Below are 12,814 nucleotides of genomic sequence, written 5' to 3' on the forward strand. Positions count from 1 at the left end.
CAGTTCACCTTCTAAAACTAGACAAGCAATATTTGTATGTCTTAAGATACACCATGTGTGGTGTCTACAGAAAGAAGGTCATGAAATCAACAGGTGCTTTGTTTAACACTATTATATTAGTAATTCTAAACTGAGCAACAGCATTTAACTATCAGGCTTACTAAACACAAAGGGGAAACAACTCTAATGCACTAAGGGCCCTTTGCATCCTGAGGAGCCATAAATGGCAATTATTGAATTTACTTGTCCCAACACAACCAGGTGGGACTTAAGAACGGGGTACATCTCCCATATAGCACTGTCCTCAGCCTATGAAGTAATCCATCAATACTGCATTCATATTGCTATCAAAGGGAAAACCCAATCTTAAATATTAAGCTAGAGAATGGGGGATAGAACAGAACAAAGGAAAAAACTGAGGAGGTTGGTTGGGTACAAAATACCCTGGGGTTATGTTGGGGGGGCTACCAGAGCCCCAGACAGACTTTAAGTATTAAAAACTGAAGGAAAAGCTTGTTAAACAGTGCAAACAACAAATCACTAGCTCTGATGATTAGGATTAGAGATTCCTAGGGGTATAAGATAACCTAGTGATCCCAGGCAAAAGAAACAGTATGATAATTTTAGCTGTAATTTTCTGTTTTCAGTCCTTTAAATAAAAGCTTCACTTTAAGTCTTACTAACTAAATGCATAAATAATTTAATAAATGTTGAATTGCTGTACTGTTAAGCCTGTCTGGTGCTGAAAGACAGGATGAAGAAAGATGAAACCAAAAAACTTCAGTTGCTACCTTCACAAAAAGAGCCCATCCAAATGAAGTCGTTTGAGCGGGCACCTCTGAGGAACCTATAACCTGGAGTGTGTTTAGGGAAGCCACAGGCTAGGGAGTGTTTGCTGCCAAACTAGAGGGAATTGGTGCCAAGTGCTTTGAGATTTGGTAAACGATTCCCTCTAGCAGGTACAAACCAGCACTCCTCTGTGAGGGGCAGATGGCCAAGATATACTCCACAGCTCTAAACCAGTCCTGAACTGGAATGGGAAAGATTTTGTAAACCAGTACCTGACACTGTTCAACACTATACTTCCAGTTCACCTTCATATATAATAAACTGACTTTGTTAAAGAGAATGACTTTTTATCACCATGTAATTGTTATTTACAAAATAGCGGAAGACCCTACATTAATTACTTCAGTAAGCTTGTTTGTAAAAGAACATTCCTCCTTTCATAGGATAAAAATTATCTCATGACCCAGCTTCTGGATAAAAGTGGATAGTCTTCTTGAGAACTCAAGACTTGCTGGGTATGGTATTTGTTCCATACTTCTTCAGAACTACCCACCTCGAGATGATTCCCCAGGAAGCATTTTGTGAAATTGAGAAACTGGTGAAACATCAGTTACTTTTTAAAAATAAATTAATAAATCCCCAACTTACAGATTAAAATCCTCAAAATACATAGCCATTTTCAGTGCAAGACATCAGAAAAAAGATAACCAACCATACAATTGTAATGGAACCTAAAGGAATAAAAGTTCTGAATAAATATTACACAAATTTTAATACTCTCTTCTCCTCCTGCTCCCTCCAAAGTAAATGCCAACCAAATTATTTTAGCAAAGTAAGATTCAACTAAGACTTATAAGCTCTGTAGTGTGAATGCACTGGTACAAAACCACTCATAAAGCTCCAGGTACTATAGTGGATTTAACTTATTCTGTACAAACTATATTATAATAAATAGTTATGTATTTATATAATTGTACAAAAAGTTAAGAAAAGCTATACTGGATAATATAGTCCAGCATCCTTTCTCTAACAGCAGTAGTGGGAGATGCTGCTAGAAGACTGTTTTTGGTTTTGTTTTTTTTGGTTTTTTTTAAAAAAAAAAAAAAAGGAGAAAACCAAAAAAGTGTGCAGTGATAACTATGCAACAATATACAGCCTAGGACCATCCTAAGTTAGAGGATCTGAGGATCTTATCTTTCTCTCTATTAGGTCAGGATGGATTTTTTTTCCTATTAATTTTTCAAGTAATTTTTCGAACCTGCAACATCCTGAAACAAAGAGTTCCACAACTTAACTACTCACCTGGAAAAAAAAAAAATAGCCCTTTTTGCTTGTTTCGAACTTTTACCTTCTAATTTCATTTGATAACCCTAATTCTTGTAAAAGGAAAACCAGAAAAATAGCCCCATTGTAGAAGGTCATATTGGTATAATTATTTAAACACAACAGAGCCAGAGAAATAGTTGTATCCATGCAAAAATCTATCTATAACCCAGGCAAAAATGTCTGATCCTATTTTCTGTGCTGATTCAAAGCTGTTAAGCAAGTCGGTGGGATTTGGCGCAAGACAAAAAAATTCATCAAGTAGAAAAAGAATTTCTCAAGAATCCTACATAACCCTACTTATACGATTGGTGTTTTTTTGATGAAAGTCATGTAAGAATGACAAAAAAAAGCAGCTTCACTTCTCTAAGAATTCTCAACGAGGTAGGCAAGTCTGGGAACCCACACATAATTCATACTTTTTGGCAAAAAGAAAGAACTAATTTGAGAAGAGGTATCACCTAAAATTTATATAACCAGACAATCCAGTTTCCAAAATTCTGTCTCTAAGCTAGATAATTAAACAGCTGAAAGGTAGCTATTAATCATCCCTAGAGAGTCTTTTTATTATCCTTAGTGGTTTGTCTCTAACAGAACCAAGCTAGTCACCAAACAACATTATGCACAGGTATGTGGAGGCCTGGAAAATGGAAGGAGTTACCACAAATCATGGAAGCATGACCATATAAGCAGTGCATCCAGGAGAAGAGAATACTTGGTATTCAGACAGCAAGGAAGCCTTACAGCTTGATCATAGAAGACAAAGAATGTAAACTCTGAAGGAATAGAAGCTACTACTATTACTCTTTTCCCTAGTTTTTTCTGTAACTAAACTGTATATTACCTAACTCCTTTTAGAAGAAATCACAATCTCAATGTGCTAAGGAAACACGCTATCCTTAATTTTGATGTTTAATTCCTTCTCTTTTAATAATTCCTCTTTAAGATTACTTTTGTGCAATTTCATGTGTATATCCTAAAAGAAGGGAGGATGCCAAAGTTATTAAAAGGGAGGCACCGAAGGTCAAAGAATTTTTGAGAACTACATCCAGATCCTACCCTATAATCCCAGCAACCTGTGCTGCAGCAACTGAACAGTGTGAGGAAAATGTAAAAGACAGAGGAGGGGATGAGAACTGAAATTGGTGCAGGTCTCAACAAGTCAAATGAGAATAGACAGATTACAGTTACATGATTTTTTTTTTAATCTTAGTTTTCTCAAAACATAAATACAATACAAAATAATAAGCACGTCCAAAGACATTCAGGAACATGCAAGAATAAACACAGAGTGACTGTAGAGAACTGGAAAATACATTCACTATTTTTATGAATAATAGTACATGCCTCAATGCACTTTTGTGCTTGGTTACTCACTACAGAGTCAAATCGAGAGATTTGTTGGAGGGACCAGATGAGAAAGAACTAATATGGCAATGGCACCAATAAGAGTCCTTAAGAAAACAATAGAGAAGTTGTTAGTTGGGGATTTATCCCCTACCTATTTTCATGAAGGCTAGAAGAATCTGCTTCTTGGGCTAAGCCCAAGATCAAAAGATACTAAACCATTACAGGACCTCAGGATTAACTACAAGTAGTATATGATTATGACAGTACGTCAGGTGAGATAGATTGAGAACTGTTGTAAGAATGTCAGAGATGACAAACACGTGGAGGCACAGATACCAGCATCCTGTAACATAGTCCTTGCAGTAACAGAACACACTCTCAATCACATCCACACAAGGATTAAAGGGAATACCAAGTATAAGAATTTGCCTATATGCTTCTGTTCTTTTAAAGCAACTTCTGTAAACAATGCAGACTTATTGGCAATTTCTTTTTCTGGAGAAACCATCTCTCTGACACTACAAAAGTCTTGTTGGTGACATGTCTGAACAGGTATCACAGTTGCCCACTGCAAGCCTGATGCCTGGCAGTCTAGCTCAACATCAGGCCTCATCTTAAGGAGCCAGGATGGGCATGTCAGCCAGAAAGGATATGCACAAAGAATAAAGGAAATTATAAAGGATACCAGAAGGGTAGACCGAAGACCATAATCTGGATTTCAAAATGTCAGCACCTTCACCTGTGTATATCCAGGATTAGAGGAAAGGTTGTCAAGATCAGGACATTGTGCCACATTCATTAATACCAAATCCGTGCATCACCAGATCATCCACCACTACAAAGTTTATCCAGATGAGACATGGTCATTTGATTTTGTCAAAATAGCTGTAGTTTATGACAGTTGATATTAAAGTTGCACTTCTACATTATTGTGCAAGAACAGATGGTGGTACCTCATCTGGCACAACATCCAGTGTTGTAGCTACTTCCTTGAAAACAAATACCCTTTCATTACCAGTAGAATGCCTTTGTACCAGTTCAACACTTTGCAACATTTGGCTGTAACTTGTTTAACACTAGACACTGAGAAACTGGTTAAACCACAGAGTAACACTCTCCATATTATAAGCACTGAAAAAAAGAGTCGAATTGCCAATGAGTTGTAGTAGAATCTGGACTTTGTATGCAGTAGACTCAGCAACATGAAGGAGGCTTACGAATGCAATTGAAACTCGTGGCAGAAGGAAAGACTAAAGTGAAGTTTATGAGTTTTTTCAATAATTTTAAGAAAGGAAAAATTACAACCTTAGTATGAGCAGCAGGATTGCCAAATAAACGTAACGAACAATCATTTCAACATATTTGAGAAAATATTACCTTTTACTTTTTCCCCCTTAAACGATCCTTGAAGATGCTGCTCACTGATCAATGACTTCCTCCTCCACAAAGATGTTCCAACATGTGTTGAGAGTTGGGGACATTAGTACCACCTCTAGAGCATGGAGTTTGCCTACAGGGATAATGTAAGTCAGCTTTATTGCAATATTGAATGGTTCTCTAAGGTTTTCTTTTTATTGTTCTTATTTTACATCCAATATTTATTACCAGAAATCTCTTTATGCGATGGACTTTAGAAATTAATCTGGTAGAGAATGCATCTCCACAGAATGATGATCTTAATTTTACTCTCCTTTGCAGAGACCAAGAAATTTAAGCCATTCAATTCCCAGATACAAACTTATTCTGAGGCTGGGCAACGTATTTTGGTAGGCCCTGAAGGCCAGAACTGCCTTCCAGAAACAGCAAGACCTCTTAAAGAAGGCTCTTCCACTATGTTCATAAAACAGAAGCAAGGTATTATGGTGAAAACAAAACTTGAATTCTCCAAATATTTCTGGGAGCAAATAGTATGGTCATGCTCTCAGTTCAATTGGAGAAAAACCTTTGAAAATGATGCCTGAAGAAAGAGCGTCATTTTCTTCATAAATAATCATAGTTTGAACATATCTACATTTATTTTGAGAAATTACTGCTTGATGAAATGACATCAGTTCTGGCACTTAGAGGTGATACTGCTAAAAGCATAACTCAGATTCTGTAGTGTTGCAGAACCAATAAGATTAATAAAAAGAAAACCTTAGAAATACACAAAAAATATTGAACAGAAGCTGCCCTACCTTTCACAGAAAGGCAGACTCCAAGCTCTCAGGTGGTACTGAAGTTACCATTCCAACACATGTTGGGACATCTTGTAAAACAGGAAGTCTAATCATGGACCTATTAAAGAAAGAACAACAATACGGTTTAACATTCTGCTGAAATACTTACTGGTTATGTTTATTTGGCAACACTGCTGCTGATACTAAGATGGGAATGTATTCCCACCTTTTTTGAAAAGGAAATAATAAATGTAGGTAACGTACAATTGTCGTATAATATTGTAACATTAGCAATCGATTAAGTTGGAATAGAAAAGCAGACTCTCTATTGAACATGTACAATAAACTCCAGTCTCAACATAAGAAACTAAATTATCACAACTATGCACATTGATAAGAAGATTGGAAACAGTGCGCACCTAATCTAAACAACATTTCTAGCAAATTGCTTGTTTTATACTAATAAAAAAACTAACTCTGCACTAAGTTACAGAACTATTCCAGATGTCAGCATGTAGATACATCTCTACACCTGCCACATCTCTGCAGGAGACATACTGAAGTTTATAGGAACTAGAGAAAGTCAACGTATTTGGCATGCACAGTAACTTGCAATATGGATTATACGATAACTAATACGACTTTTTTTTTTCCTAAGAAAAAGCAACTAGAATCACAGAAAATACCACTCTAGGTACAGTTCAAGTGGACTAAGCATGACATGCGTGACTTCAAAATGCTATGCTTAAGAACAAGTACATGTTAGAACTGTCTCCAAACACAAGAGTTATGTCCACAGGTATTTAAGGAGGTCATGCTGACAGAATGATGCTGGTGGAAGAACTGATAGTAAAAGGAATATTTCAGTTTGAAGGCAAATCAACTCCTGGATAAAAAGCTGAAAGTCAACAATCAAAACGACTAAGTCACATCAACAAAAAGTGCAGTGGAAACAAAAAAATATGTTCACAGGCAATCTGATAGCTCAGAATTTCAGAACCCACAACAACTGTAATCTAAGCAGCTATAAAAACCCTCTAAAGTAAACCAACCAGAAAAATAAGTATACTTTTATGTCAGAACTGCTCTGTATATGAAAGAGCAATCATCAATAGTACAGTTTCATCTCATTCAAACATGAATACAGCTGTAGACAAACAAACAGATGAAATGGGGATGACAGAATGACTCTCTCATTAAACTAGTGACAAATGCTTTAAATAGAGGCTCTGGAATCTACTGGCCTGGTTCCATGAAGGATATTCCCATCAGTTTTTAGATGATTTAGCAATGTAAAATGCCCTCTAAAGTATTCAAATTATTTATTTAAAATATATACGTATGCATACAACTGGGCTGCCACCGCGATGCCACATAGTAGATTCTATACACTCCAGAATACAGAAAACACAGATAAGCTATTTCCTTAAGATTTAACAAGCATTTTTATAGCAGACATGCAATTCAAGTGTGACTGAACAAAGAAAGTATCAAGGCAGAAAATGACAATTTTTTTAATTCTGTCTCATGAAATATTGATTACATGTAAAATAAGAAAAAGGTAAATCTATAAATTATGTTGAGCCTAACCCTACAACCATTACATTGACAGAGACAGTGGCTTAATTCTATCAAGCCAAGCTTCTCTGAAGCTGTTTTAAGGAAGACTGTAGGCCTTTTAACTACTGGACTAGGAGAGTTTGGGTTCATCAGCACATTTTCAAGCTTCATAATAATTGGCCTGCACTGCTATGCATGTTCTAGCGTAAAAATCTATTTGGATGAAGCAAGAGAATCCAGTACTGATTTTGCGATAGGAAATGTTGCAGATGTATGCTATGTTGTCAATGTAATAGACTTTTTCCAAAGGAAATTTGTAACAATGCTAGATAACAGACAAATACAGTATTTCATAAAATCATGCCACAGAAAAACTGATTTCCTAATGCAGATGTAAAAATAATTCTGAATGAATGTGAAATTAAAATGTCATCGATGATTCTCCAACACATTTTTATCATACATATGTAAGTAAAAATAATTTGGAAATACAAGATGGACAGTTAAAATGTACTCAGTATGGCCAAACAGTCTCACATTTCTTAGAATGTCACAACTGTACCTATTCTATTCAGCCAGTGCTCTGTAACAATAAAAACTGAAGTGGAAAAATTGGGTGAAGAACACTGAAAGTGAAGAGAAAGAAAGAAACAATCTAAGTCAAAGAATACAGTATGCCAAACTTATGTTTCATTATTACTGCATTAAGACAGTTATTTTACAGTTAAGATTCTCCACAAGTTGTGACAATTTAGGGATAGCCAAGTAAAAGCAAAATGGCATCATCTGCCTGTAGAAGAAATCAGTTAGAATTAAAACAAAAGCCGTGGGAATTAATAAGCTGCTGCAGAGTCTAAGACTGTGAGGATATCACCGCTACTGGAGGTTCTAGAGACCACCAACTCTCAGTCAAAAGACTTCTCAGGAAAATACACAACATATCTGTCCCCTTTTTCCACGGATTTAGTTATCAGGCAATATAAAAAGGTCACCTTTTACCCCATCCTTCACTATGTCCTGCTACATTTCACTAATATTAAATATAAAACACAGTGCAGCCTAATTCTCATCTGCTCTCAGAAACAATGCTGTAATAAAGTAATTCCTGAGTCAAGGATTTTCTATTTTCACAAGATGGTTACAAACCAGAGAAAACTGTCACGCTTCAAACAATCTGCTAAGTCATATTGTTTTATTCATTAAAGTGTTGCCCCTTCCGGTAAACAGTGGAAACTCAGAATGTCAAAAACTAGCTTCTAAACCCTAATAAATACAGCACTCTTACCCACCAAGAAATAGCTTATGAATGAACAAAAGTGAAACGATTACAAATTATTAAGGTTATTTTTCTTGTTTCTTTCCCATAAAACCACAGGGAAAAGCCAGGATTTTTCAGCATTATTTATTTGTGAGGGTCTAATGGGCTTATCTTTCCCTTTAAAGAAATACTACCCATTTTACTAATAAAGTTAAAGACCTAGAATGTTTTAAGAGTTTGTATGCACATCAGCATGCACATGCATGGAGAACATGAACCTCTGCATCTCAGCTTCCCAAAAAGAGAAACAAAAGCCTTACAGCTCTTTGCATATGTTTCATTGGGCTGTGCTGTCACGTAGAAAGATCAGGGTTTAAAGTTTTACGATCCTGAACGGAATAGCAAAAGAAATACATTATCTGCTAAGAAATACCCACTCTTGATTTTGCATCAAAGAAGAATTTGAAACCATCACAGCCCTGTCTTCCTGTATGAACAAATGGCAGTGATTACCAGCCAAAGATGACTAGATACAAAATTGGATAAGGAAGCATGTAGGAAGTGGATGAATATCTTTGCATGCATTACCTTTCAGTTACTTCTTCCATTTAAAAGGATCAATAATAATATTAGTCATTTAGATTTAAAATAAACTTTGGATGATAACACTGCCAAGTTACAGTAGAGATAAGAACGTACAATATATTAAGAAACCTCTTTCACTATAACTTTGAGGCATTTGGCTGGTGGTTACCGCCAAAGACTGAATAGCATCTGCTCTCACTTTAGCAGTTTATATTCTGACTCTGGTGAATGGAAGCACAATCTCTGAAACAGCCTTTGGGGAACACTACTGAGTTGCTCGACAGAGCTCTTACTCAGAAAAGAGAGGAGGAGATTAATATTACAGAAAACTTGAAAGATCTAGCTTCTGAGAAAGGAGAGAAGAGCAGTTTCCTAATACTGTACATACCACAAATCTCTCTTTTACTAAAACATTAAAAACATGCCCTAAAACTAAAGTGATCATTAAATATTAATAGATTTAAAGGCAGAAAATAAGGTCTCCTTAAGTCATGTTCAGGTAAAAGTAAGAAGAAAATCTATTTTATCTCATTTGTCAACAGGCATAACAAAAACAGAAGAATGAGGACTCACATAACACTTTCTTTTTCCTAATGTGCTTGAGAAGGTCACAGCCTCCTTTGCTTAGTCCTGGTGTGTCTAGGCACAGCAACATATGGGGAGGCTGAGTTTTGTCGTGAACTTATAACGTCATTATTTTAAGTGCCCAGTAGCACAAACTACTAAATTTGTGTGTGGTCCTATGCAAACAACAAATCTGGCCACACACAGTGAAAACCAAGCTTCTAAAACTTCAAAATCAGCTGAAGGAATTCTCTCCTCAAGAGCCATAGATCCCAGATAGTAGCCACTAGTGAACCCCACAGCCACTTTCAAAACTATAAAAGGCTTCATGTAAAGCCAAAATAAAGCTCTAAAAGTGGCTGCAGGAGATCACTAGGAGTGGCCGCTCTTCTGGATTCACTGCTTTTGAGAAGTAAATCCCTGCAGCTGCTTTTAAAAGCTTTGAAAGTTTCATTTCAATTATCAAAGCCAATAAAGCTTCAAAAACAGCCATAGGGATTTGTTCCTCAGAGGAGCAAACCCCAAAAGGCAGTGATGAATAGTGTGATGGGTTCTGTGGCTCTTAAAGTATGTACAGATTCCTGTAAGTCCTGCACTTGTAATTACAGCTTCATGTTGTGCAGCAATTGTTACACCCAGACAGTTCATTAAGGCTTATATGGCAAATTCATTACTGATTTCCCGTTCTTTTTAACAGTTTTATGTCTGTTTCCTTTTTGTTTTCTTACACCTGTATAAACTATTATGTGAGCATCCCTCACAAGAGCTTCTCAAACAAATTTCATTAAAACCTCGCTGGCTTCCTATCTCAGGTGGTGGTAAGTCATCTCACAAAGTGTTGCACATATGCTTTCCCACGCTGCATCGCATAATACCATCATCACATCATCGCAACATGATAACTATAGCATGCAAAATAATTCATTTCTCTGAATGAGAACTTAAAAGGGCATTAATTAAAACACAAGAGTGAAGCTTGACAATAAGTCAATGAAGAACTTTGCCTGCAACTGCAATATAAAAAGGCTTCCATTAATTCAATGAACATAAACACAAATAACACTTCAGAAGTAACCGCATAACTTAAAAACCTAACTGTACTGATTTGTAACAAGATTTTGGTCTGGTCTTTAAAGTTACAAGAACTATATCTCGAAAAATTTTACAAATTTAACTAGTGACGTAAGCATAGTTCTAAAAGAAATGTGTGATTTATGCCCCTAAACAAGTTGAGCATATTACCTATTACCTATTATCATGTTAAAAAAAATTTAGGTACTAGAACATATATAGTATATTAATGAAGTATGTCATATAAAACACATTCTGAGCATACTTACTAACCTTAAAACATGACTAATTTTGAATATTTTTGTTTTCTACTGAAGTTTTTAACTTCTATTTTCAAATGGCAGAATAAATAAATATACCTTTTTACCAGGATAAATAAATACTCCTTTTGGAAAAAAGGCTATAAGAAAATCACTATGAACTTAAATAGATGCAGGTGTTAAGAACTGAATAACTCGTTTGTACGGGGAAAGAAAATCCTGACAGATAACTTCAACATTCTGTTAAATGTTATTCACAGGTGTCCTCTGTGACCTGTACTACTTACTTTACTTCTATTTCAATCTTCTCATGTGTAAAACATGAAGGAGGATTGTGAGAAATAATTAATGTTTGCAAAGAGCTTTGAGATCCTTGGATATAAAAAACATGGGGAAAGCATGAAGTATAGAAGTATCAGTATACTATTTTTTTCAAACTTGAGATAACTAAGTTACTTTTATCATAAAAACCTTGAAAGTTTAGTAATACAAGATTATGTAATAAAATGCTTAAAAAACAATCTTAAGTGCTAAGCATATTTTGTTACTCAGAATCGCAGAACTCCAAAGGAAACACTATCAAAAGGAAAGTACGTGTTTCTCACCCATTTCAAGTATGCGTTTATGTAGAGGTATAGCAGCAAGAAAGGGTTCATCTTTACAGGACTGTATCTGGGTTCCAACCAAGTCAGAGTTGGTAGCCATAATTCGGGCACTTTCTTCATTAAGATTGACGCCAGCCATAGAGGCAACATCATTGATGTCATCATCATCTCTATAATGAAAAAGAAAAAAAACCACAAACAAAAATAATTCTGCATGTGATATATTCACTTTGTATATTATCTGCTTCTCCAAAAATAATCATCGTGCAATATGCCCAGTGGCTGGGCCAACTTGAGGCACAACCACTAGGGTCTCCATTTTCATAGACTATATTCTAGATTCAGAAATAACTAAATATTTCTCTGATCATATTAGGAAAGCTTTAGATGCAGGACAATTTGCCTGTAACAGAAGGTGTGACAGAGGTGTCTTTTCGTCATCTGAGAGTCAGTGGTACTAATGAAACCAGGATGGTCAGGAAACTAAAGGCAGTGATCACCACTAAAGATGGAGCATTTGGTTATTCTCTTTATACTGAAAACTAGGAGTAAAATGATAAAATAAATAAAAACCCCATGGACATTAAAAGCAAGAACATGAATTTGGAATCCTGCACTGTTTCACAAGTTCCTATCAAAATGGGCACCAAAGCATTTTCAGCAATAGTCAGGAAAGATTCTTTGACCATGATGAGTTCATAAGTAAGTTTGGGTTCCAAGTGTGATTTGAATATGCACTGGTATTTTCTCTGGCAACATACAAAAATCAGTTGAACATGTCAATTGGTTTTAGAAAAATGAGCTGCATTTGAGAAGATGATAGCAGCACTTCCCAGGCCTCTGTTTGCCCTGCGATACCCTTCCTAACAGCTTGAGGAAGTACTGACTAACAAGTTGGAGTTCCCATACCTGTATTTTCCAAGTATCTTTTACCTCCTACCTCTATGAGGTATGACTTACAACTGTGGAAACAACCATCTGTTTTTAGCACATTCTGTTTAGGAGCTATTACTGACATGAACAATGTATTTCAACATATTCTAGAAGCGATTACACAACCTTTGAGAATATACATATGGAAAAGATCCACATATATCCAAGTCCAGACTCCTACTACTGCATAAAGCAAACAAATAAAAGCTTAATTTAAAAGATTTTTTTAAAAATTACTACATAGATGTCATCCTAGAATACTTTCTGTCACTTGTAACAAATTTAATGCCTACAGTAAAAACCAAAACCTACAAGTAAAGTCTGAGAACAAAAAGAGAGAAATCCATAATCTAGGTC

At 35.8% G+C, this 12,814-nt stretch overlaps 1 protein-coding gene across 5 annotated transcripts in view; it reads right to left on the reverse strand.

Moving 5' to 3' along the window:
* LOC309594464 (transcription initiation factor TFIID subunit 4-like) overlaps window positions 1-12,814 on the reverse strand; it is a 150,076-nt gene that overhangs the window by 93,115 nt on the left and 44,147 nt on the right. For 3 of the 5 annotated variants that reach the window (XM_082320314.1, XM_082320313.1, XM_082320315.1), the window contains exon 10: window positions 11,525-11,694. In XM_082320314.1, the coding sequence (XP_082176440.1) occupies window positions 11,525-11,694 (170 nt within the window). Of the gene's footprint in view, window positions 1-4,851; window positions 4,973-5,639; window positions 5,740-10,511; window positions 10,599-11,524; window positions 11,695-12,814 lie in introns of those variants that run through there. The other 2 variants (XR_014229047.1, XM_082320316.1) reach the window with 2 other exon arrangements.

This window comes from Platalea leucorodia (genome assembly GCF_965183815.1).
Source record: "Platalea leucorodia genome assembly, chromosome: 8".
Taxonomy (NCBI): Eukaryota; Metazoa; Chordata; class Aves; order Pelecaniformes; family Threskiornithidae; genus Platalea; species Platalea leucorodia.